Source organism: Acanthochromis polyacanthus, chromosome 19 (assembly GCF_021347895.1).
Source record: "Acanthochromis polyacanthus isolate Apoly-LR-REF ecotype Palm Island chromosome 19, KAUST_Apoly_ChrSc, whole genome shotgun sequence".
Taxonomy (NCBI): domain Eukaryota; kingdom Metazoa; phylum Chordata; class Actinopteri; family Pomacentridae; genus Acanthochromis; species Acanthochromis polyacanthus.
In genome coordinates this window covers 26,063,764-26,089,483 of record NC_067131.1, presented here as the reverse complement: position 1 = coordinate 26,089,483, position 25,720 = coordinate 26,063,764, and the positions used below count along the sequence as shown (strand labels likewise).

The 25,720-nt window shown below is 40.5% G+C and overlaps 1 protein-coding gene across 1 annotated transcript; it reads right to left on the bottom strand.

Annotated features, from left to right (window-relative positions):
* Positions 1 to 494: 494 nt before the first annotated feature.
* On the bottom strand, positions 495 to 25,549 carry adgra1a (adhesion G protein-coupled receptor A1a). The gene is made up of 6 exons (XM_022211916.2): positions 25,429 to 25,549; positions 10,692 to 10,819; positions 9,618 to 9,741; positions 7,452 to 7,603; positions 4,473 to 4,568; positions 495 to 4,383 (listed from the first exon to the last, which is right to left on the bottom strand). The coding sequence occupies exons 1-6, from the start codon at positions 25,429 to 25,431 to the stop codon at positions 2,889 to 2,891; spliced, it is 1,998 nt and encodes a 665-aa protein (XP_022067608.1). The 5' UTR covers positions 25,432 to 25,549; the 3' UTR covers positions 495 to 2,888.
* Positions 25,550 to 25,720: the final 171 nt, after the last annotated feature.

Sequence of the window (25,720 nt, the reverse complement as noted above, 5' to 3'; positions counted from 1 at the left end):
GAACAGCTATTCACAGCTTATTGTGTAACCATGTTCATGCTATTTGGCCGATTAGAAATCCCAGGTGTATTCAACTTTCTTTTAGTGATCACAGGTGTACTATCTTTTGTTGAGTTTCTATGTTGAGACTTATATTTTCAGTCTATAACATATTTGCTTATGATTGTTCATTAGAAGAAATGCAATACTGACAGGTTACACAGTTTTGACTCATTTGACATTTACAGTAAGTGATATTGAAAAGGGTGGACTCACTTCTACTGTATACTGTATGTGATCTCTCATTTAAAATGCATTGTGTGTAGTTTCTCATCACAGTGAAAATTGGCAAATCATTTTGGCACTAGACAAAGTTTGTGCTTTTTAGCACATTGCACTGTTTTGTAATTATTTTCTCACCAAGTGAGGCTTACTCTATAGTACACAAGTGCAGTATTCATTTGATTCTATTTGGCAGCATACATAAAGTGTCTCCATAAAAAAATCTCCATAGATGTCATAAATTAATATTTATCAAGATATTCATAAAATTCTGCAGGGGTGGATCCATAACAACACACACATATAGCACAAACACACTACTCATGCACTGTTGCACACATAAAAAAACACACACATGCTCACGCGGTTTCAAATGTGTTTTCAGATGTATAACCACTCTGATTAAAATAATATTGTGAAAATTCGATTAGAAATGTAACATTAACAAATATAGATCTTTTAAAAATGGATCAATCCAAGTATTCAAAGGTGCAATCAATAATATCTTTCTGCCTCTTTGCATAATACTGTACATGAACAGGGCTTTGCAGCTGTTGATGAAAACTCTTTAAAACTCTCAATGTGCACAACAGTTTCTCTAAAACCTTAATGATCCGCTTGTGGACTTTTGAGATCTGTTTGCAATCTTAAAGGGTAGGGTCACATTTTCTTTAAAGCTAGGTGCCCAAATCAACAATGAAGCAGCTCTTCCTGCTGTTTACGGTACAATAGGAGGTCCCCTTCTAATGCAGTTCCAGTCTAAGTGCTGGGGGATCTATCTGCTGTCCCCTTAAATGGCTACAACTAACTTGAAAGCCCAAATGATCTTGAAATAGACTTTGGAAGTGTGTTTTGCACACAGCAAGGGCTGTGAATTGTGTCTCTCTTAGGAATTAGTTAGTATGGACACAGGGAATTACTACAAAAAGAAAAAACAGCTCCTCTTGCAGGATTTATGTGGGCATATAGAACATTATTCTGGCTCTGCTTCTTTTATGAATTATAAATCAATGATACAGAAAATGTGAAAGTATATTTTTGAGTGGGAAACACTGCACTGCACATGGTCTGTTAAACTTCAAATCCAGATCCCAGCAGAGTATTTCTTTGCAACTATAGTTCTTGTGCCAGGCTAGGTCCAAATTATACTGTCTAATCTGAAGATAAGTATAACTGCTGGTGAATCATGTTGCCGTCAGTTTAGGAGATTTGTCTTTCCTCTCTCAGTTTCTGTTTCATGGCAACCACATTTTGGATAGAGTCTAGTTGTGCTTGGGTATATTTGAATTCGGTGTCATCATCCTTTCAGTACTCAGAGCAACTTGGAGTTGGCCAAATGGCAATAGAAACTAGAAAAAGCACTCAGAGAGTGCAGACCTCCGCCAAGGATAGAGAGGAAAACAGGAAACCCATGCAATAAAGGATCATGAGCTGGAATCAAACCTGCATCTCTGACACAGTTCTGTTTACAAATCACCTTCTTAACCAGTGGAGCTACCTGGACACCTTGTTCCAATTTGTTGGACGACATACTAACCTATGGTGTTTTTGTCCTATTTTGGACCACATACTAAAACATACTAAAAAATTCAAAGTGATCCAGAATCCAGGATTCTTTCTGGATTGCCACCAAAATTAAATCAGCTCTTCCTCTTACCATAGTCTACATCCCCTCAAAACTTCATGTGAATCTGCCCAGGCGTTTTTGAGTTATCTTGCTAACAGACAGACAGACAGACAGACGCCGGGTGTCACATAACCTCCTTGGCGGAGGTAATTATGTTGAAAATCACATTTCCTTCTTCAAGGGCACTGGCAGAACAGAGATCTTCACAGGTCCTTGTGATAATCATAATAACTGAGATCTGCCCCAGGATCTGGGACTCTGGGCATTCCAGAGCAGACAGAATTACTCAATCTACAACCCAGTGTAGACTCATTGGATTGCAACAATCAGTGGTTTGTGTACTGCTGAGTTGTTGTTGTATTTAGGTTTCTACATCTATCTCTCTGATACTCAAACAAATTGAAGTAAAATCAGCTCTACTGTAGACACAACTTTTGGGTTTGTTCCAGTAAAAAGGTCATCTGCAGTCCCTTTTAGATTGGGTCTGCTATTTTATTTACACAAATGAAATAATGGAGGCTGAATTGAGGTATATGTCCTACTGCTTTTACCTGTCCTGCAAGTCTTTGGACTGTAGGAGGAATGTGAAACAGAACTGACATTAACGTAAAGAAAACTCCACACAAAGAAAAGGCCTCAACTGAAACTGACATTGTTCCGACTCTTGTTGTAACATTGCTAATTACTGAGCAACTGTGGCCCTGAAGGTCCATAACAACACTGACTGCAACTTTAAACATCATGGAGCACAATAATAGTTCAGCATTGATTGAACGTTTCCTCTGTTTAAATGTTCCTTGTAAAAATTGTGTTGTAACATCTTTAAAGTTAACTTTGCCATAAAGGGATCTGAAATATCAATGGGGGTATGGAAATTCACAAAAAAAAAATCAACCTGTGATTTAAGGACAAAGCTGAAGGCAAGGAAACTCAAACACTTACAAAGTAATCCAAATACAGGGCTGCTGGAAGGCCTGGCTGTTCCAAGTATAGAAAAAAACTATACCGTGGTTTCATTCTTCCAAGGGCCAGTCCGTATGTTTCCTGTGGCATCTGAACCAAACAGGCCATCTTCTTGCAGGCTCCTGTTTCGCCCAATGGCGCCCCGCCGACCTATAGTGGCATGCCGTGGCAGGGTATTTCTTGGGAAACCTTTATGCTCCACCTCTACACTGAGGCTGTCTTTCTCTTGGTCTGCTGTTTTTGACATGCAACTGTAAATGTCAGGGTCTTGCTGGTATTGCAAGGTGAAGGGATCGGACTTCTCACAACAGCTTGCGCTGGACGAGTGGTCGGCTGAGCTGTACATGCGCCACTGGCATGTGTGAACCCCATGAGAAGGCAGAAGTAGGCTGTGACAGGACGTGATGCTGTCATGCATGTTGTGGGCGTGGCTGTGGCAGGAAGCCATTGACTCTTGCACGCTGTGGCAGGACGTCTGGCGTTGCAGGCTGTGGCACGAAGCCAGCTGATTGTCCAATTGAGGGCTGGGACAGGCAAGCTGGAGATCCGGATGCGGGCTGCTGGAAACCAGTGGTGAGCCGTCTAGGTGGTGTGCAGCATGAGGGCTGTCCAGGTGAGAGCTGTGCACACTCCCATCCATACTAGTGGAGGTCATGTGGGAATGGTAGTCCTTGAGTAACGGGCGTGGGCGGTTAAAGGAGCGTGACTTTGTTCTGTCAGTAAGGCAGCTCTGTAGGGGAAGAGTTGGACGAGGGAGCTCATCGGGAAGTGACTGCGGCCGTGGTGAGGGCACTGGCTCGATGAGGGGTGTGATGGGGGATGCGGTGACGGGGCTCATCACAGCCAAACAGCATGGGGCTGTGTGATTCGGTGTCGGGCTCTGGGGAGGCGGTGTCATTTTGTGGAAAGGACTTTGCATAAGGTGAGGAGAAAGCAGCGACTGCTTGCCTGAGAATGGGGGGTTCAGGTGGCAGTGTGGCTGATGGAGCACCTGCCTTTGGCTCTGTCCGTCCCCATTCCCGTCATCTGTCTTGGACTTGGATGGGCAACAAGCCCACCAACGGTGCCACACATCATCACGTTTGGCACAATGCTGGATGAGAAGAAAGAGTCCCAGAGTGACACAAAAAGCCCCATACAGACAGCTGAATATCATATCCAGAAAATGCCCCAGTGATACCGCCAATGCCCCCAAAGCCCAGGTAGCCAGGAACAGAAACAGGGTGAAGGCTGTGGCCCGGAGCTGAGATTTAAACGAATGCTCATTGGCCAGTACCGATACACCTGCAGCAAATGGCGGACAGTCCCCAGTCGGCCCTGATGATCCCCCGCTCTCAGTTTGGCAGTGGTGGTTTGATTCGTTCGATGCCAACTGTTGCTGCTCCTCTCTCAGAACCCGCAGCTCGTATTTCCTCTCTGGGTGGCGCTTCAGCTGGATGTAGGTGCACAAAAAGTACACACACATGACTAAGACCAGAAGACTCATGGGGGCGTAGAACCCCCCCAGGCTTGGTTCCCACGCCATCCAGCAACTGGAAAGGACACGCGGAGAAAGAAACATTTATTCTATTTAGTCAACAACGAATCAGTACTTGATTACTCATAAATAATGAATACTTACTATAAAGCATCATCCCTGCTGCCATAGTTATCCATACCAAATGCTGCTGTAATTCCAACAATTATGAGGGGAATTCCATCACTTACAAGATAAAATCTGCAAAAAGGGTAACAGTTATTAAGTATAAAATCTAGCATAGAGATTTTTCAATAAAGCATTCCAACAAATTACTTCCTGTCTGTTGTCTATCCATCAGCACCTTGTCCACCATGCTGGACAAGATTGAAATTTCTGTCTTGATTTCTATTTGTTTGGCTTCTGTAACTACTGGATCAATTACAGAGAAATCTTGTACAGATGTCCATAGTGTGCAATGATTTTACTTGTCTCTGGACTTTTCCTCTATTGCTTGGCTTTTTAAATGTCATATAGTAATGATTGAGAGGTACAAACTAGGTCTTGACTAGGGCTGAAAAATCAATATTGTTTTTTCAAAATCTCAGAATTGCAATTTGAAACAACTCAATGTGCAAATCTCAAAGGCTGTAATTTAAGATGTACGGTGGGTACGGAAAGTATTCAGACCCCGTGAAAGTTTTCACTCTGTGTCATTGCAGCCATTTGCCAAAATCTAAGAAGTTCATTTTATTTGTCATTAATGTACACTCAGCACCTCATCTTGACAGAAAAAAACAGAAATGTGGAAATTTTTGCAAATTTATTCAAAAGAAAAACTGAAATATCACATGGTCAGAAGTATTCAGACCCTGTGCTCAGTATTGAGTAGAAGCACTCTTTTCAGCTAGTACAGCCATGAGTCTTCTTGGGAATGACGCAACAAGTTTTTCACACCTGGATTTGGGGATCCTCTGCCATTCTTCCTTGCAGATCCTCTTCAGTTCTGTCAGGTTGGATGGTGAACGTTGGTGGACAGCCATTTTGAGGTCTCTCCAGAGATGCTCAATTGGGTTTAGGTCAGGGCTCTGCTGGGCCAGTCAAGAACGGTCACAGTTGTTCTGAAGCCACTCCTTTGTTATTTTAGCTGTGTGCTTAGGGTCATTGTCCTGTTGAAAGGTGAACCTTGGGCCCAGTCTGAGGTCCTGAGCACTCTGGAAGAGGTTTTCCTCCAGGAGATCTCTGTACTTGGCCGCATTCATCCTTCCTTCAATTGCAACCAGTCGTCCTGTCCCTGCAGCTGAAAAACACCCCCACAACATGATGCTCCCACCACCATGTTTCACTGTAGGGATTGTATTGGGCAGGTGATGAGCAGTGCCTGGTTTTCTCCACACATACCGCTTAGAATTAACACCAAAAAGTTCAGTCTTGGTCTCATCAGACCAGAGAATCTTATTCCTCATAGTCTGGGAGTCCTTCATGTGTTTTTTGGCAAACTCTATGCGGGCTTTCATGTGTCTTGCACTGAGGAGAGGCTTCCGTTGGGCCACTCTGCCATAAAGCCCCGACCGGTGGAGGGCTGCAGTGATAGTTGACTTCGTGGAACTTTCTCCTATCTCCCGACTGCATCTCTGGAGCTCAGCCACAGTGCTCTTTGGGTTCTTCTTTACCTCTCTTACCAAGGCTCTTCTCCCACGATTGCTCAGTTTGGCTGGATGACCAGGTCTAGGAAGAGTTGTGGTCGTCCCAAACTTCTTCCATTTGAGGATTATGGAGGCCACTGTGCTCTTGGGAACCTCGAGTGCTGCAGAAATTCTTTGTAACCTTGGCCAGATCTGTGCCTTGCCACAATTCTGTCTCTGAGCTCCTTTGGCAGTTCCTTCACCTCATGATTCTCATTTGCTCTGACATGCACTGTGAGCTGTAAGGTCTTATATAGACAGGTGTGTGCCTTTCCTAATCAAGTCCAGTCAGTTTAATTAACACAGCTGGACTCCAATAAAGAAGCAGAACCATCTCGAGGAGGATCAGAAGAAATGGACAGCATGTGAGTTAAATATGAATGTCGCTGGCAAAGGGTCTGAATACTTCTGACCATGTGATATTTCAGTTTTTCTTTTTCAATAAATTTGCAAAAATTTCTACATTTCTGTTTTTTTCTGTCAAGATGGGGTGCTGAGTGTACATAAATGAGAAATAAAATGAACTTTTTAGATTTTGGCAAATGGCTGCAATGACACACAGAGTGAAAAATTTCAAGGGGTCTGAATACTTTCCATACCCTCTGTATGTTACAGAGCATGTCTTACCCAAAGTATTGTGTTAGTGAATTCACAAATTCATCCCCTCCTTCTTAAGTAACAGTCACACTACGAATGCCATCTCGTGTGGTAATGCCTCTTTGCATGTTTTAAATCTATTACACAAAGAATGTTGAACTGAAGCTTGATATTTGAATATTTTTAGAAACCTAAGTGCAGCTTTGTACATGAATCTAATTTATGAGACTGGCATTAGCCTGCCTCACCTTACTCTCAGTAAGAAGGTTAATAAGCACCCAAACGAAAGTTTAACTGTTATTTGTGATGAAAATCTGATTTCTTTTGATAAATGTCCCTTGAAGTTACGATAATTGTGAGTTTTACTAACATGTTATACATACAGATAAACAATCTGATTAATTGCGACAAGAGGCAGTAAGTATTTTAAGATTTGTTACTTCCAAATTGTTGCCAGTAAATTGGCTTTGCCTTCAAGGCTCCTCACACTGTCATAGCACACTGAGATTAGTCAGTTGGTGCTGACAAGGTAAGCTGGGAGGGGCAGCATTGAGCAGTCAGTTATGGTTGCAAGTGTGCAAGGGCACTCAAGGATGAAGTGAATATGAGGCACTTGGCTCAACACTCTGACACTTTAGTAAAACAGCAGATGATCTTGTAAAGAAAAGAAGTCAGAGGGCATGAGTGTCATAGCTGTAGTCCTTGGCAACACAGGCTGTCATCTGTCAGGCATCCTTCCACGTCATGATGGTTTGGTTTTACTTGTTGAAAGAATCAGTGAAGTTATGATTCATTCATACTGTGTGATGAATGGTCAGTCATAACAATGGTCAGCCCTGCTGTACTCCTGCTTACAGCTTACCTGAGGATAGTTGGCTTGGTGCGAGTCTGGGCTGGTGCATTCCTGTCCTGGGCTTGAAGCGGGTCTTTGGACACATCTTTACAGATGTTTCTAGCAGTAAACGTCAGCCACAGCATGGTAGACAAAGAAGCATAGTGGAGTACAATACCAACCTATCACAGATGGAGATGTAAACAGGAGTTAGTAAAATTGTCTGAATGAGCATGTGAGTAACCTAGATAGCTAATAATTCATCCATTCATTATCTATACACCGCTTAATCCTCATTAGGGTCATGGGGGGTTGGAATCTATTCCAGCTGACTTAGGGTGAAGACAGGAGACACCTGGACAGGTCACCAGTCTATCACAGGGATACATTTAGAGACAACAATCACACTCACATTCACTCCTACAGATAATTTAGAATCACCAATTAGCCTCAGCATGTTTTGGACTGTGGGAGGAAGCCGGAGAACCCAGAGAAAACCCACACATGCACAGTAAAACATGCCCAGGGTCACAAAGTTCACTCCATCCATTCCGTTTATATCACACTGCTAACTGAATAGCTGCAATGTATAGGACTGAATAAATGAACAGGACCAGAGTTAGAAATGCATTACAGCTGTGCTCACTGAACCACAAAACACTGCGCTGCTTTACTGCATAAATTTTTTCTATTTATGCACTAGTGCACTGAACTATACCCATGTTGTGATTATATTTAATTCATGATCACTTTCATTAGAATTAGAAAGAGTGCAGATACAGAGGCCTTAAAGCTGTTACAGACATGACCTAAAAATACAGTTTTGTACGCCTGAGTGTTGTGTGGTGTTACTGCACAGTCATATGAGCTACTTTGTTTTACAAGTATTCTCTTTCAGCTGAAAGACTGACTCATATTGGATGTAAAACATTTTAGCCAGACAACAGTTCAGCTCAGTGGGTTTTCATAGGTTATGAGGACGTTTGTTTTTCAGATGCAAATGGATGACACAGAGCACTCAGTTTGCCAAAGCAGTGGTTCAAAGTCCCCATCTAATCTAAAATATGTTTTGCTTACATTTTATTTCACTCTGTGTTCTTGCATCTGTACCGACTGTGAAACTAGGAGGCTATATCAAACCGTTTTAATATTAATACCAACAATGCCATTCTGACTAGAAGAGTTCTCCTGTGAGTAGTCAAACTTTTATTCCAGATTTCATTACATCATCTAACCAACCAACAGTAATAAATCTCTACCGTTCAGTTTGGACCAATCAAAGAGATAGTTGCAGATATCTCAAACTTCCTTATGGCTGAACTGAATTGTTGTACATGTTGCTGCAAATGTGAGGCTTCCTATTGTTAAGTGATCCAGCAAAGCATTGGAACAATGATAGAAACGAAGGGAGCGACTGCAGTGCATAAGATCACTAGAAAACATTGTTAAATTGAAAGTCTGAGAAGAACAAAAGCTTTGTTTATCAGACTTCTTGTCAAAAATGTATGCAGTTTTGCAGTTACAGATACAGCCACCATATGTCTGAGAGACAAACTGCTTCCCACTTTCTTTTGCTTCAACATCATTACTGGCATCTGCATATTCAGCTATCAAAAACTCTAAAATCAAGTTTTCTATAATTATTAGGTCCATTCATATTTATATCTGTAATGACAAGCAATTGAACAGAGAAAGTGATGTCATTTATACTAAATGACTGCTGACAGGAAATATCTGAAGTGTTCTTTAGACAAGGAAGAACTGAATTAAAGATACCTGCAATGCATATCCAGTCCAGCTAATAAATGTAGAAACAGCTTGCCATAGCTTCTAAAGCTTAAAACTTGGTTTAGGATGGAAACACAGAAGCAACATTTGTGACATCATCAATATTTTGGAAGCCAGTCCCTTATAATTTGAACAATATTATTAAAAAAAAAAAAGTTATTGTGCTTTAAAGAATTTTTTTTAGTTTTTGTTAAAAAAAAAAAAACCTCATAAAAATCTATTCAGCAGAGCTGTGAATGGCCTGTAGAAGTCTTTAAACCTGACTGGGGAACCTTTAAGGCTCATCTGATTTTGACCGGCTGGAGCTCCCTGAACAACACTTCTCTCGCGCCAATCATTCTGTGCAGAACTGAAGAAAGCTGCTGTGAAAAATCACCACGGTAAAAAGTAAGAAATGAAAACACTTACAATCTGACACACAAAGGGTAAGTTGATCTGATTGATGCCGCCAGCAAAAACTCCAAATGTCAGTCCAGTATGGAAGAGGAAGTTGAGGAGTGTGTGCCAGCCATTCCTGCTGATGCGAATCACGCTGCAAACAATGAATAGAGCTTCATGTAAAACAGAGATGGACAACCCTGCTGGTCAAACACAGTAAAGTAGAGGGCTGTAGGAATGAACGCAGCTGTCACACTGTGGATTAAAGGCTAAATGCAAGACTTAAAGTACAGTAAGTCACTAAAATGAATAACACACAAACCCCTTATAAAATATCTTGGCAAGACTCCAAGGCATATGGACACAACAGTTATTCAAACACTAATGTCACTGACACTCACCGGCCACTTCATTGGGTACACCTGTTCATGTGCTTGTCAACACAAATAGCTAATCAGCCAATCACATGGCCCATTATTCCATGTTGGTTAGCGATGGCTCTCACTGTGTCCTTCCTCATTAAACATCAAGATGACTGTCTTCTAATCATGTTGAGTGAGAGTTGAGATTGAATTATCTGCTAATTTTACATGTAAAGCTTTTCCACAAAATGATGGTGATGTTTTCAGCCATCTACTGCGAATTTTGAAATGTTTACAGAGTCAGTACATTTATAATTTATTGCATGTATTGAGTTATCACAAGACAGTTTTTATGTCTTGTAGAAGATGATGTAAATATTTAACCACTATGATAAAATTCTAACCAAATTACTAAAGTTGAAGGCCAAACAAGTGATCTAAAAATAGTTTCCAAAGCTTTATTAGATGGTAAGTTATCAGCCAGTTCTTGTACTCGATGTTGGATGAACCTTCAAGAGAAGTTCAAATCATGACTGCTTTCAAGCCTCTGCACATTCATCCATGTGTCACTGTTGAACTGTTTTAGAAACTTACAAAATTCTATAAATACCAGATGATAAGAAAACATCTTGGAGCATATTGAGACCTTTATGGCAACCAGGAACTCTTTGAGCACACATACATGCATGTGAATATTGCATTCAGATTAAAATGATGAAAGTATTCTTTAACAGAATCTCACCTGTGGTGGACAAAGTAGGTCATGATGGAGACGAGCAGACAGAGCAGCATGACTGCAGTGCAGGCATACACCACTGGATGTAGGTATCCCCCAGGGTATGGAGGAAAGGACAGCACTCTCTTCAGATCCTGGAAAATGATAGAACTTCATAATTAGTGCTCTGTCAAAGAAAACAATGCCAAAAAAATAAATTCCTTTTATTTTTTTTACACATTCGGAAAAAAGACATACTGAGCGAAGTATTTCTTTTTTTATTACAGAATAAAAACAGAACAAGAAAAGCACTCAAAGAACACACTACTCTGCCAAGGCCGCTCAGTCTTTGTATCATTTCCAACGGATGAAATCTTGAATAAAACATGACCTTGCGCTGAGCACAGACATGTGCTAAGCATGTGTACACTATGTGCGGATACCGAATCGCATGACCTAAACATGTAGCGGGCGGTGGGAATTGATAGGACTCGGAAACACTCCCACAGTTTAATCGATTGTTCCTTGTTTAATTTCCAACAGATAAGTCCCGGTGGATTTGTAGGAGGACTGCAATCATGTGATTGTCAGTGGGCAGCTGATGTAGTGTTCACTTGTCATAGTTACAGTGACGCTGTGGTGCTATCTCGCAATGAGACAGAAATCTTTAACAAATCCGTGGATCCAGACTATAAGCCACATCACTGCCAAAATGTAATCAATTGGTCTTTGAGTCATTTCTGACCTTCCCTGAAAATTTCATCCAAATCCATTTTTCTGTTTTTGAGTGATGTTGTGCACAGACAGTCAGATTCATAGAAGGACAAACGTAAGCCAGTCGTCACATAACAATAGGTGGCAAACAAATTGATGACTGTTAAACACAAACGGTGCTTCTTCAGCCTGCACACAGCTATAGAAAAGACCTTTTTCATAGCAGACAGATTGAACTGAATAGTAGTGGAAGCGCAAGGTAAACGAATCACAAGCCAGGTATCTTCATAAACTATGTCAGTGAACTAGCTCATCTAAACAGAATGCAGTGGCTGTCAACATTATTAATCACAGCAGAGCCTCTCCTCCAGTGCCATACTCTGTAGCTGCTAATCAACAGCTTCCTCCACCCCCCAAAATATCTCAGTTAAGAAGTTAAATTTGATGCCATACCTGTTGTATTGCAATTAAGAAGAGGAATCCTGTATTCAGTAACACACTGTATCTGTTAGTACATTAATGGCTCTTGGAGGAAACAGATTCATAGAAGTTGAGAAAAAATACGAAAAGTTTTTAGAAAATGATCACATTATCAAGTGCCGTGGAAGTGGACGTGACATTAAATTGCTCATCTGACCCACTAACAGCATGGAATGACGTCTCATGAGTAGTCCACTTCAGCTGCCAAATGTCGCTTACAGGTTACCCGCAAATGTTCCCTACAGTTATTGTGTTCTGGCTGTGTGTCATTCTATGTGTCATGTTGGCCTGATCATAGTGGTGGATCTGGGTCAAAATGGGACAGAATAATTTTGCCTTTGCTTTATCCTTGCATTAGACCTTATAGAAACTGAAGTGCGTTTGGACAGTGAAGGAAATGTTTAGCTTGGCAAACAAAAGTGAATAAACAACCTAACAAAGGATGACTAGAATTTTTTTGAAGCATTCATAGTCATTTGAATCAATAAAGCGACTTCCACTGCGCAAAATCAATCCTCACCCTCTTGTTGTCCTCGTTTATGGACACCAAAAAATATTGTTTCCTTGTCTGGAAAAAAAATCAAAAAATTCAGCAAAAAGTTTCCCAAATTTCTGAAAATTTGAAAAACCTTCAGAACAAAAATTTCAATAATTCCATCAAAGTTTCCCTTGAAAGTTTTATTTAAAAAAAAATCACCCATATTTGGCAAGAAAATTCTTGTAAATATTTTGAAAAAAATGAATAAAAATCTTCCAAAAAAAAAAAAAAACGAAAAATATCTGAAGTGATTACATATACACACGTGGACAAAATTGTTGGTACCCCTCAGTTAAAGAAGGAAAAACCCACAATTCTCACTGAAATCACTTGAAACTCACAAAAGTAACAATAAATAAAAATTTATTGAAAATTAAATAATCAAAATCAGCCATCACTTTTGAATTGTTGATTAACATAATTATTTAAAAAAACAAACTAATGAAATAGGGCTGGACACAAATGATGGTACCCATAACTTAATATTTTGTTACACAACCTTTTGAGGCAATCACTGCAATTAAACGATTTCTGTATTTGTCAATGAGCGTTCTGCAGCTGTCAACAGGTATTTTGGCCCACTCCTCATGAGCAAACAGCTCCAGTTGTCTCAGGTTTGATGGGTGTCTTCTCCAAATGGCATGTTTCAGCTCCTTCCACATATGTTCAATGGGATTCAGATCTGGGCTCATAGAAGGCCACTTTAGAATAGTCCAACGCTTTTCTCTCAGCCATTCTTGGGTGTTTTTGGCTGTGTGTTTTGGATCGTTGTCCTGTTGGAAGACCCATGACCTGCGACTGAGACCAAGCTTTCTGACACTAGGCAGCACATTTCTCTCCAGAAATGCCTTGAATATCTTCAGATTTCATCGTACCTTGCACACTTTCAAGACACCCTGTGCCAGATGCAGCAAAGCAGCCCCAAAACATTACTTGAGCCTCCTCCATGTTCACCCGTAGGGGACAGTGTTCTTCTTTCTTCGTATGCTTGGTTTTTGAGTCTATGATACATAGAGTTGATGTGCCTTACCAAAAAGCTCCAGTTTGGTCTCATCTGTCCAAAGGAATTCTCCCAGAAGCTTTGGTGGCTTGTCAACATGCATTTTTGCAATTCCAGTCTGGCTTTTTATGAAGTTTTTTTCAGCAGTGGTGTCCTCCTTGGTCGTCTCCATGAAGTCCACTTTGGCTCAAACAACGACGAATGGTGCATCTGACACTGATGTACCTTGGCCTTGGAGTTCACCTTTAATTTCTTGGGAGGTTGCTCTGGGCTCTTTGGATACAATTCCAACGATCCGTCTCTTCATTTGTCATCAATTTTCCTCTTGCGGCCACGTCCAGGGAGGTTGGCTACTGTCCGTGGGTCTTGAACTTCTGAATAATATGAGCCACTGTTGTCACAGGAACTTCAAGCTGTTTAGAGATGGTCTTATGGCCTTTACCTTTAAGATGTTTGTCTATAATTTTTTTTCGGATGTCCTGGGACAATTCTCTCCTTCGCTTTCTGTTGTCCATGTTCAGTGTGGTACACACCTTTTCACCAACAGCAGGGTGACTACTTGTCTCCCTTTAAATAGGCAGACTGACTGATTATGAGTTTGGAAACACCTGTGATGTCAAATTAAATGACACCACCTGAGTTAATCATGTCACTCTGGTCAATAGTTTTCAATCTTTATAGAGGTACATCATTTTTGTCCAGGCCTGTTTCATTAGTTTGTTTTTTTAAATAATTATGTTAATCAACAATTCAAAAGTAATGGCTGTTTTTGATTATTTAATTTTCAATAAATTTTTATTTATTGTTACTTTTGTGAGTTTCAAGTGATTTCAGTGAGAATTGTGGGTTTTTCCTTCTTTAACTGAGGGGTACCAACATTTTGTCCACGTGTGTACATATCTGTAAACTTTAATTTTCTTTAATAAAATTCGCTGGATTTTGGTTGATTTTTTTTGTGAATTTTCTTAAGAAACATTTCTAACATTTATTTTTTCCATCAAAAAGTGTTCAAAGATTTCCCAAAAACGTTGAAAATGTGGACGTCAGAAGTTTCACCGTGAAAATACATTTTTTTTCTCACATTTTCAAACTTTAAAACGGGTCAATTTGACCCGCAGGACGACACAAGGGTTAATATACATAGATCAGAACAATTTTGTTATTAGTTTTTGTTGATTAAATCTAAAACTAATAATCTAATAATTGTTTAAAGTGAAAATGTAAAAATCTTTAGATACACAAGTAGCAAAAAACAAACAAACAACAACTTCCTGTTCAGTGAGTAAAACAATGCAAGGTGACTTGAGTCAACACTGTAGATGCTGATCGGCAGGGTTTTTAACAAGCCAGACTGTTGCACCCTGCTTCTCTTCTGAAAACTTCCACTGCAATCACAGACACGATACCATCTTCTAACACCACCCTGAGTAGAAAGCAATAGCTCCCATAAATAAAAATCCACTGTGCCTCCACCTTCTGTCTCTCCTGATCCCTGGAATGCCACTGAAACTGTCAGACTGCTTGTATAAGATCCTAAAAAACGTTGTGTGCATCCAAAAAGTGCTGCAGCCAACAACGCTGCCATGAACCATCAGCAGCCTCAGTCATGGTTAGAATGAGTACATAAAGCCTGGAGACTTGCTGTCAGAGGTTGGAATGTGCTGCATGTTTCCAAACCCTGCACAATAACTCAAGCCCCTTTCAGAAGCCATTCACGTTGCATTAACAAAATCTCACAGAAACATACACTGAGTGCTCTTTACATTATAAGTAAAGCATGAGTGAGAGTGCTGCCTTTGGATTTGAAGTCAAAAATACAAAATCATTCTTCTAACAGCTCCTCCTGCTGACATAAAAAATGGTAACTGGTCCACACTGAGATCACCTACTGTGTAAAGCCTTGGTTTCGTTTATTCCATTTATTAATTCATTGAAGACGTTCGCATTCAGGCTTGATTTAATGGTCTGTTTTTATTTTTATCTGATTTTAATTTCAATTTCTTAGTTAAGTCATGGGTTGCTCTTTTAACTAAACGATCCATTTCAGCAAAACTAATGTGACCAGTTGTGCAAAATGTGCCTTGGTTTGAAGAGCTTTGAGATACAGCTGCCACCAGAGACAGCGTGATAAGCTGCTTTCAGTCACAGTTAGTGGACAGGGGACAGAATTCAAGACAAACCGTTATCACAGTTCACACAGTTGTCATTATTAGGAAAAGAAATAGTGAAATTACAGAAAATGAAAGTCTCTGGGGTGTCTTAACTCAAACAATTCATACTGGGATGCCTGCGAATGTGCTAGTCAAGTTTCTCTAAAAACTGAATTTCATGACTTGATCGACCTCCAGGAGTTCCTTCATCCAGCTCATTTCAAGTAAAAACAACTTAGTAGAATCATTTTGAGATTAATCATCTTTACATATCTATATCACATGAATTAGAAAAGATTAGTTGATTTTGCTTAATCCATACATGCTTTACAGTTTGACTAGAGAAATAAAAAAGTATGTAAGTGTATGATGATATAGCAAAAATATAATGTATTATTATTATTATAATGACTGAATTATTTTGCTTTACCATACTTTAAATCAGGAGGATAAAATATACACACAACAAATCTCATTGTATTGTTGTCGATTGCTAAATGGCTACATGGAACAGTAAACAAAATGTTCAGCCATTTACAAATGCATGTACAGTTTATATAGCTTATCTGTATATGTAGCCCTACGACAGACTGGCGACCTGTCCAGGGTGTCCCCTGCCTTCGCCCGAGTCGAAGGCAGGCTCCGGCACCCCCCGCGAACCTAGTGAGGATAAAGCGGTGTATAGAGAATGGATGGATGTACACACGTGGACAAAATTGTTGGTACCCCTCAGTTAAAGAAGGAAAAACCCACAATTCTCACTGAAATCACCTGAAACTCACAAAAGTAACAATAAATAAAAATTTATTGAAAATTAAATAATCAAAATCAGCCATCACTTTTGAATTGTTGATTAACATAATTATTTAAAAAAACAAACTAATGAAATAGGGCTGGACAAAAATGATGGTACCCATAACTTAATATTTTGTTGCACAACCTTTTGAGGCAATCACTGCAATTAAACGATTTCTGTATTTGTCAATGAGCGTTCTGCAGCTGTCAACAGGTATTTTGGCCCACTCCTCATGAGCAAACAGCTCCAGTTGTCTCAGGTTTGATGGGTGTCTTCTCCAAATGGCATGTTTCAGCTCCTTCCACATATGTTCAATGGGATTCAGATCTGGGCTCATAGAAGGCCACTTTAGAATAGTCCAACGCTTTTCTCTCAGCCATTCTTGGGTGTTTTTGGCTGTGTGTTTTGGATCGTTGTCCTGTTGGAAGACCCATGACCTGCGACTGAGACCAAGCTTTCTGACACGAGGCAGCACATTTCTCTCCAGAATGCCTTGATAGTCTTCAGATTTCATCGTACCTTGCACACTTTCAAGACACCCTGTGCCAGATGCAGCAAAGCAGCCCCAAAACATTACTGAGCCTCCTCCATGTTTCACCGTAGGGACAGTGTTCTTTTCTTCGTATGCTTGGTTTTTGAGTCTATGAACATAGAGTTGATGTGCCTTACCAAAAAGCTCCAGTTTGGTCTCATCTGTCCAAAGGACATTCTCCCAGAAGCTTTGTGGCTTGTCAACATGCATTTTTGCAAATTCCAGTCTGGCTTTTTTATGAGTTTTTTCAGCAGTGGTGTCCTCCTTGGTCGTCTCCCATGAAGTCCACTTTGGCTCAAACAACGACGAATGGTGCGATCTGACACTGATGTACCTTGGCCTTGGAGTTCACCTTTAATTTCTTGGGAGGTTGCTCTGGGCTCTTTGGATACAATTCGAACGATCCGTCTCTTCAATTTGTCATCAATTTTCCTCTTGTGGCCACGTCCAGGGAGGTTGGCTACTGTCCCGTGGGTCTTGAACTTCTGAATAATATGAGCCACTGTTGTCACAGGAACTTCAAGCTGTTTAGAGATGGTCTTATAGCCTTTACCTTTAAGATGTTTGTCTATCATTTTTTTTCGGATGTCCTGGGACAATTCTCTCCTTCGCTTTCTGTTGTCCATGTTCAGTGTGGTACACACCTTTTCACCAAACAGCAGGGTGACTACTTGTCTCCCTTTAAATAGGCAGACTGACTGATTATGAGTTTGGAAACACCTGTGATGTCAATTAAATGACACACCTGAGTTAATCATGTCACTCTGGTCAAATAGTTTTCAATCTTTTATAGAGGTACCATCATTTTTGTCCAGGCCTGTTTCATTAGTTTGTTTTTTTAAATAATTATGTTAATCAACAATTCAAAAGTAATGGCTGTTTTTGATTATTTAATTTTCAATAAATTTTTATTTATTGTTACTTTTGTGAGTTTCAAGTGATTTCAGTGAGAATTGTGGGTTTTTCCTTCTTTAACTGAGGGGTACCAACAATTTTGTCCATGTGTGTATGTACAGTTTATCATCACTACTAGTTACTGAGGGGCTAAGGCAGAACTCCCATCCTCTGGCCAGGCTCTGACAGCTCGTTCCATTCCAGCAAAATTCCTGAATTTGCACTCCTGAGATACGATACGATGATTGCAGCATCATCAGTACAACAGACTGCTATGTTTGTACATATTAGATCAATATTTGGATTTCATTCCGCTTTGAATCAGAACCTCCATCATTTGACTGAAGTTGTTTGTAAAAATGAAAAAAAAAACTTCTGTAAAATACTGAATGTGAGACACTGAAAGAATGCAAGTTCTAACAAGTTTCATCTCATCAACAACAACTGATCCCAGATTATAGGTGAACCTTTGAGTTGTAGGCAGTTTTTGATTGTTTTTGTTTTGTTTTTTGATTGAATAAAATGCCATGGAAGTCCAACACTATCCATGTCTGTCTGAATCTAAACCACACCCTCTTACATAGCCCTGAATTTAAGCAGAGAAAGTCATTGTTCTACTCCCTATCGTAGCTGCAGTGTCGCCTCCCTGCAGTGACATCACTAACTTAAAATAACTTGGTGCTCACAATTAAAAGTTTGAAATATGAGCTCAAACCAAGGTACATTATCAGACACTGAAAGAGGAGATATGGCCGTATATATTCACCTTTCAAAAAGAACTGTTACTTATTAACAATCAAACTTCATTTGTCTCAGTAAGATGAGCGATACAGTCCTATCTACTGGTCTGACAGGATGTTAATCCAGTGGACAGTCAGTGCCACTGTGACTGGTCATTATAAAAGCATTCCTCCCAATTCTCCTGCTGATAAACTAAGCACTAAGGATTCATCCATTCATCCATTTAGCAGCAGCTAAACAGAGTACTCCAGGCTTCCCTCTTCGGAAGCATCCCGTCCATCCTGGGAGATCCCCGGAAATTCTCAGACCACTTGAGATATGTAATCCCTCCAGTGAGTTCTGGATCTGCCACAGGGTCTCCTCTCAGGTGGAAAAGCTCTACAGAAGAAAGTACCAAGTAGGCATCCTAATCAGATGCCTACATCATCTCTGCCGGCTCCGTTCCATGCGGTGACTCAACACCCAATTGCCAGATTAGCTTCCTCTTTGTCAAAACAGGCCAGAAAAATTTAGGATTTATTATTTTATTATTTTTTCTGAAATTATTCATAGATGTCAGAAAAAATGTGATTCAATTACTTCCACTGGGTTCCTGAGTAATCGTGTTTGGTGTGCTACTTTTCATGGAGGTTGAGTCTAAAAGCTACAATGCCCATCATCCTCAGGGCAACGGACAGGTTGCAAATTCCAAATGCCTCGATATCTTTGCTGAGAACATAACATAGTACCACGAATGCTGAATTCACTCACAGCTGACCCAGAATTAAAATGTAGTGATTGAAGCAGATTGTTTTTAATTTTGTCAGCATCTTTACATTTTATCACGTGTCTTGTTTTGATATTTTTATGTATAAGGGTTTGTGATTGTAATTCTTTGCTTTAGATACAGTTTAACAGACTAATTGATCTTTCATACTGACTCTAAAGCCATAGAAGTGCTCCAACTATGATTCACCAAACATTTCTATTGGTAAATGAATAAGACTTTTACGGCAAACGGCAGTAAATCTGGAAAATGGGACATTCTCCTGATTAAAGTCTAGCACTGAAACTTCACACTGCATCTCTGCATGTGACACACAGTCTGATTGAATGGGTTTGGATACATTTGTCTCTCTCCTATGCACCTGTAGAGTTCTACGTAACATCCCAGTGCGTCTCAAGGAGAACATTTGGTGCAAACAGAATAAACTGTGAAATGATGGCACATGGGTGCTCCAGTGTGCTGTGAGGGCTTTTAGGACAGAGCTCTACATCCACCCTTCTCCCTAGATGTGGCTCCTGTGACTTTTATCTCTTTCATAAAATGAAGTTCAATTAAAGAGGCCCTATTTTGACATATTTAGGAGATGTAGCATTCATCACTGATGACGCTTGACATGTTTACATAACAGGACTTGAAGCATTGTATCACTGCACTATTAGACTACAATGAGGATGCCAAATTTCAATGAAGTACAGGTTTCGGGTTTTTTTGGGGGGGTATTTTTATAGACATTCTCTGAACTTTTTGATTATCTCTCATACAGGCAGGTAAACAAGTCTTTTTGCAATGCTGCCTTTCTACCTAAACCGCTTCATTTGGTGGTAAAATTGTTGGTAATAAAGGTCAAACTTTAACCAGTAGGCATTTCTGTAAGCTGTTGTTAATGTAATGAGACTTCATTTACAGCCTTTCTATCTCTTATGCTTGTGGCTCTGTCTTAGTAGTGATGCTTTGAGAACAATGATATCTTAACAATGTGGCCACTGACAGAGCCATGGAAATAAATTACAATGCAAACATTATGATAAACGTAATACTTATACTACATTAAAATAAATTGTAATATTCCTGAAAACACAACCATGGCAACATTTTCTTTTGATCAAGGCTTTCAATAGACATTTTAAACTAATTTAGTCTTTTGAATGATTGCAATAAGTGTACCAATAGATACGTTTTATGCAACAAGAATCACAGCACTTGCATTAATAGCATTTAGCCAAGCTCAGATGACTTGGCTGTGGAGGAAGGGATGTGGAGGAGGCTTCGAGAAAATGACTCATCCACTGTACAGTAAGTGATGTGCATGTCCTGGACAGGTCTTGCATTCCCTCTGTGTTAAAAGGCAAAACGTGCCTCAACTAACAGTTATTCCTTCTCCATTTCTCTATTCTCTTAGTGGAACACATTCCTGCATGTGCATAATTCAAGCTGAGGATTCCTGTGGAGGCAAAAATCAAGAGCTAACTCGGTTCCGTCTTTATGACAGTGTCAACTCGCTTTTCCTTTGTGTTCCAATGCCGTGTATTGTAGAGACACTGTCATGTCATCTTCCTCGCATCTCTCTCTCTCCGGGACAGCATGCTCTCTCATTACGCTCCACTGAACAACCATCTATTAGACAGAGCATGACTGATTAAATCCTTTGCAGATCCCATAAAATGAAAAAACAATGATGCGCACACACTCAGTGTGCAACATTCCCCTTGTGTCGGATGGCTGACCACGCACTGTGCCACAATGTAAGACTTTCTAATTAGGCTTCTTTTTTTATGCCTGTACTTGGGCATAAACATGACTTTGTAAGGCATTAGATCTTTTTACCTCGTCTTTTGGGCACTGCAGATGAAAGTTCCAAGATACAAAATGATATCAAATGCAGGGACATTCAATTGTTACAATCCATAAAAATGAGAAATGTTTTCCTTCCTTTCTTTTGTTTACATTTCTGTTAGATGTAAAAGCTGAGTTCAGTATTCATGAGGTTCTTTGATCCTGAGTATACAGCAAACACACTTAATCTCCTGGACTATGATCATCTGCTGCAAAGCCTGATTCTTTTCTGCATGTTGCTACACAACCTTCCTAACTAGAGGTTTTCATGGGTTCATATGTCAAAGTCCTTTTGTTCCTGCTGGTTTCTATGCTTTTCCTGGCCTGGTATTGTTCTTGGTGTGTGTGTGTGTGTGTGTGTGTGTGTGTGTGTGTGTGTGTGTGTGTGTGTGTGTGTGTGTGTGTGTGTGTGTGTGTGTGTGTGTGTGTGTGTGTATGTGTTTTTTTTGGACTGGGTATGGTGGATCTATTTTCCATCTACTGGCACCCATTAGACACCTGATGTTCATCGTCCAATTACTGATCTGCAGAGTATAAAATCAGTTCAACTCTCTGTCCTCTGCCAGATCGCTCTGCCTGCTCATGTGGTAGCATCGTCAACTCTGGTCCAAGTTCAAACTTCTCTGTCTGCTTGTTTGTCTACACTGTGTCCCAAAAGTTCGTTCTCCCCACTGGACAATATGTTTGATTGTTTGTCACCAAAATAGGTTACACCTGGTCAGTGACTGTTTGGTTGTTTGTCTGGTCAAACTCTCAGGTCCCAGTATGTAAATTTCTTGATTGACCAAAATGCACTAAACTTACAACCAAACTTTGGAAGCGTTGTTACTATGGCCAAGAGTAAGGGTGGACAAGCTACTTTTTCAGAGTCTGAGATTCGTACACAGACCATTGTCCTTCAAAATGCAGGAAAAATGTGTCAGGAGTTAGCTCAAGCCCTTAGCAAAAGTATCCACAGGGTGCAGAAGTGGTGGCAAATGGATCCTTCAAAGACTTGCCTCGCTCAGGACATCCATCTGGCCTAATACAAGAGCCAAAGATCTGGTGAGAAAGGCCAAGGGTAAAAGACACCAGTCATGCCAGCAACTCAGTCAGAAGCTGAAAAATCTTGGAGAAGATGTTTCTAAAAGCACTGTGCATCATTGTTTAACAGAAACATCGGGTCTGAAAGCTTTAAGAGGCAACGTACCCCGCAACTCACCAAACTGCAAAAGGAGAAGAGACTGACTTTTGTAACGAAGTCCATAACTCTGACTGCAAAAGACTGGGAGAACTGGATTTTCTCTGATGGATTCCCTCTCTCTACGTACTTCTGACACCTAACAACCAAAAGGACTGTATCTTATACAGATGAATGTGAAAAAGTACCATCTTCTGAGCAAGTGAAATTCAGTAGTATGGTTTGGAGATCTATGTCCACTTCAGGTCTCTCAGAGCTGCACATTTTGCCTCAAGGTATCACTGTTAATGCACAATATTATACCAACAACATTCTAGAAAAAGTACGACTTCCAGTTTTAGCCAGGAGGAAAAAATCGGGGCCTGTGACTGAACAGAAAATGTTTAACAGATGTTCGGAATTGGTACTTAAGCAAGATGGTGCACCTGCACACACTCAGCAATGATGTTCTGAGCATCTGCCTGACTTTCTGTGTAAGGAGGAATGGCCACCAAACTGACCTGACCTCAACCCAATTGAGAACTGCTGGTGAATCCTGAACAGTCGCATTTTTACCAGTTCACCACTGACCACCATGAAGCAGCTCAACTCTAAGGCTGTAAGGAAGTGGAGAAAGATAGAACCATCCACACTCAAGAACCTCATATATTCCTTGCCTGAAAGACTGAAAGCTGTGATTGAAATACTGGTTATTGAATAAATTGCTAAAATTGCATCTTCAGTCTTTGAGCTTTTTTTTTACTGGTCAGAACAAACTTTTGGGATACGGTATAGTGTAATCTTGCTAACTCCTGTCTCAGGTTCTAACTCCAAGTCACCAGCCAACCAGACCTCTGCTGAATCCGCATGTCAGGGAATCAACCTACAGCTGCAGACCTCAAAGCTCAGCTCCCTCAGTCAAGCCACATGCTACGTTCCACACCATGCGAAGCACTTCATGCCTGCCAGTCTCAGACATTAAACTAACCAACCTATCTGGAAGTTCACCTGGATTGTTCTTGAATTGCTGAACACGTGCCTGATGCCACTTTCCTCTGAGAAGAGTCTCTCCAAGCATTTTCTCACCCTTTATATAGAATAAAGTAACCATTTAATAATGCTGTCTATGTCCTGCATTTTCCTCATTTATAACACCAAATATTTGCACCTGCTCTGTAACGGACCAACTTGCATACATTAATTTTGAGTGAAAAAAAACATTGCCTGATTAGCAAAGGAAATGAGAATAATAAAATCCAATGTCAAATGGGGCCAATTTAAACAGCAAGAACTCCAACAGCATGATGCTGGGACATGACTGGATCCTCACCATGTAGTGGGATACAAGAGAAATTGCTCAATAACCAAACCTATGACCATTTCAAATAGAGCTTTCAAAATTATTAGCTTTGGTAAGTTTCAAATGTGTGACATTCGAAGTGCTACTGTTGTTTTGTAATTGATAAAAATGTCTTGCAACAGCCTTTCTATTTATATTCCAACTGAGTGGACAATCAATCATTTTAACTCAATTAAACTTTTTGGGATCCCTTCAGGTCAGTTTGCCAACCTTGTCAGGGCCACCATGTGGGTCTAAAGACATTTATTCCTAACATGAAGCTTTGCTAGCAAGTTGCCAGTGATGGAGCAAATAAATGTCAACAGTTTCCGTTCACTTGGTGCTTGGTAAGCAGAGATGCCGGGGGTTACAGACAAAATATTTTTCTATTTCTCTGGCATTTTGTAGGTTGCCCACCGCTCTGAGAGACTGCTGGTGGGTAAAACAGTATCAGTAATCACTAATGCAGTGCTAGGAGGGCCTTGTGCACGGCCCAGTTGACATCCTCAGGAGCCCCAGAGGCCCCACATGACCTCCATCATACATGACAGCTTCATGATGTCCTCTGACATACAATCCAACCAGTACTGTTGTGTTGAAATGATTATGAGCAGTTATTCTATATCTTAATTACTTGGCAACAGAAAAATGCAAACAATTTAACTGAAGTCCATCTTTGCAGCAAGTGAGCTCTCAATAGAAACGAAAACAAAAGGTGTGCCACGAGATGGAGCATGAAGAAGCCATCATAGTTAAGGTTGGAATGCAATATTGCAAATTTCTGACAAATTTGTGATTCATCGAATTATGTAGACTGAATTAGCATGGGTAGCCTGTTTTGCCCTGATGGTATTCCATCTTTGATCCTGTGTCTGGACAAAGAAGAAAAAGTAATAACCTGCAATGACTTCCAAAACCTGCAATTGGGATGAAAAAATGTCTCATTGGAGTCCCCTTTCACTCATCCACATGTTTTGTTAGGTGTTATCTCTCGTGGATATATGTCATTGTGCAAAATGATGTGTAAACAGAGCTTGAGAAAGGGAGAATGTTTTCACATTCCTATGCTGAAAGTGGAAAGTTTCTCTGAGCTCATCTGAACTCTGAGTTTCAGGTCACCCTGCAGCAGGATTTGTGACATTACAACTCCAGATTCAGTGGGCAAATGACTCTGGTATGATGTGGATCCTGAAGGCCTACATTGTACATACTCCGAGAATGGGCTTTCAGTGATGGATCCAGTAGTCAAGGTGAAACATATGTGCATATCAATGAATTCATTTTGAGCAAGTCTAAAAAGCTGGTTGAACTTTTTTTGGAAAAAACTATATGACCCGAATTATTATTGAAAGCAAAGCATTTTTAATACTAGGGCTTTAATCTGTGGATTCTTTTCTAGATTACTGTATTAGTTGTCTGGTCTTTAAAATGTCAGTTAATGGTGAAAAAATTGTGTTTCCCAGAGCCCAAAATAACAAAATCCAACTTTGGTGGATTTTTTCTGTCATAGAGGAGGAAAGAAACCAGAAAAAAAAAAAACACTTTTAAGAATATGCAATGACAGAAATGAGAGTTGTTGTTGTTGTTGTTGTTTTTTTTTCAAAAAAAAGAAAAAGAAATGAGAGTTGTTTTATTGTTGGTGTGCTGGCTAATTTAATAGCTGTCAACTAATTGATGGTTTAGTTAATCATTTTTTACATTAATGAGCATATCTAGAAGGGATCTTGACAACAATATCCACACTGTACATGTTGGAGCCACTACACTGTAGGCTGGATTTCTTGTGACTGGATTTACTACAAAAGCAGAAACAGCAACTTACCATCAGTCTTGGTGGAGTTAGTCAAGTTGAAAGGCTGTGGTGTCTCCCGGAGGCCCCTGCCGCCCTCCCTGCGCTACCATGCGCCTTCCGGCTCCATGCAGTGGACCGGCGTCTCAGCAGAGATTTGGGGCCCCGCTGGTGATCTGTCTCAGCAGGGTGATGGATCACTGGTCGGGGCTCTTCCTCCAGCTCTGCGGCTCCAGGAGCGACGCTGACCGGCAGCCTCGGCCTCCCGGTCCCGACTCCATCCACACCACACGGCAGTGCTGATCGGGGAGAGCGCAGGAGGAGA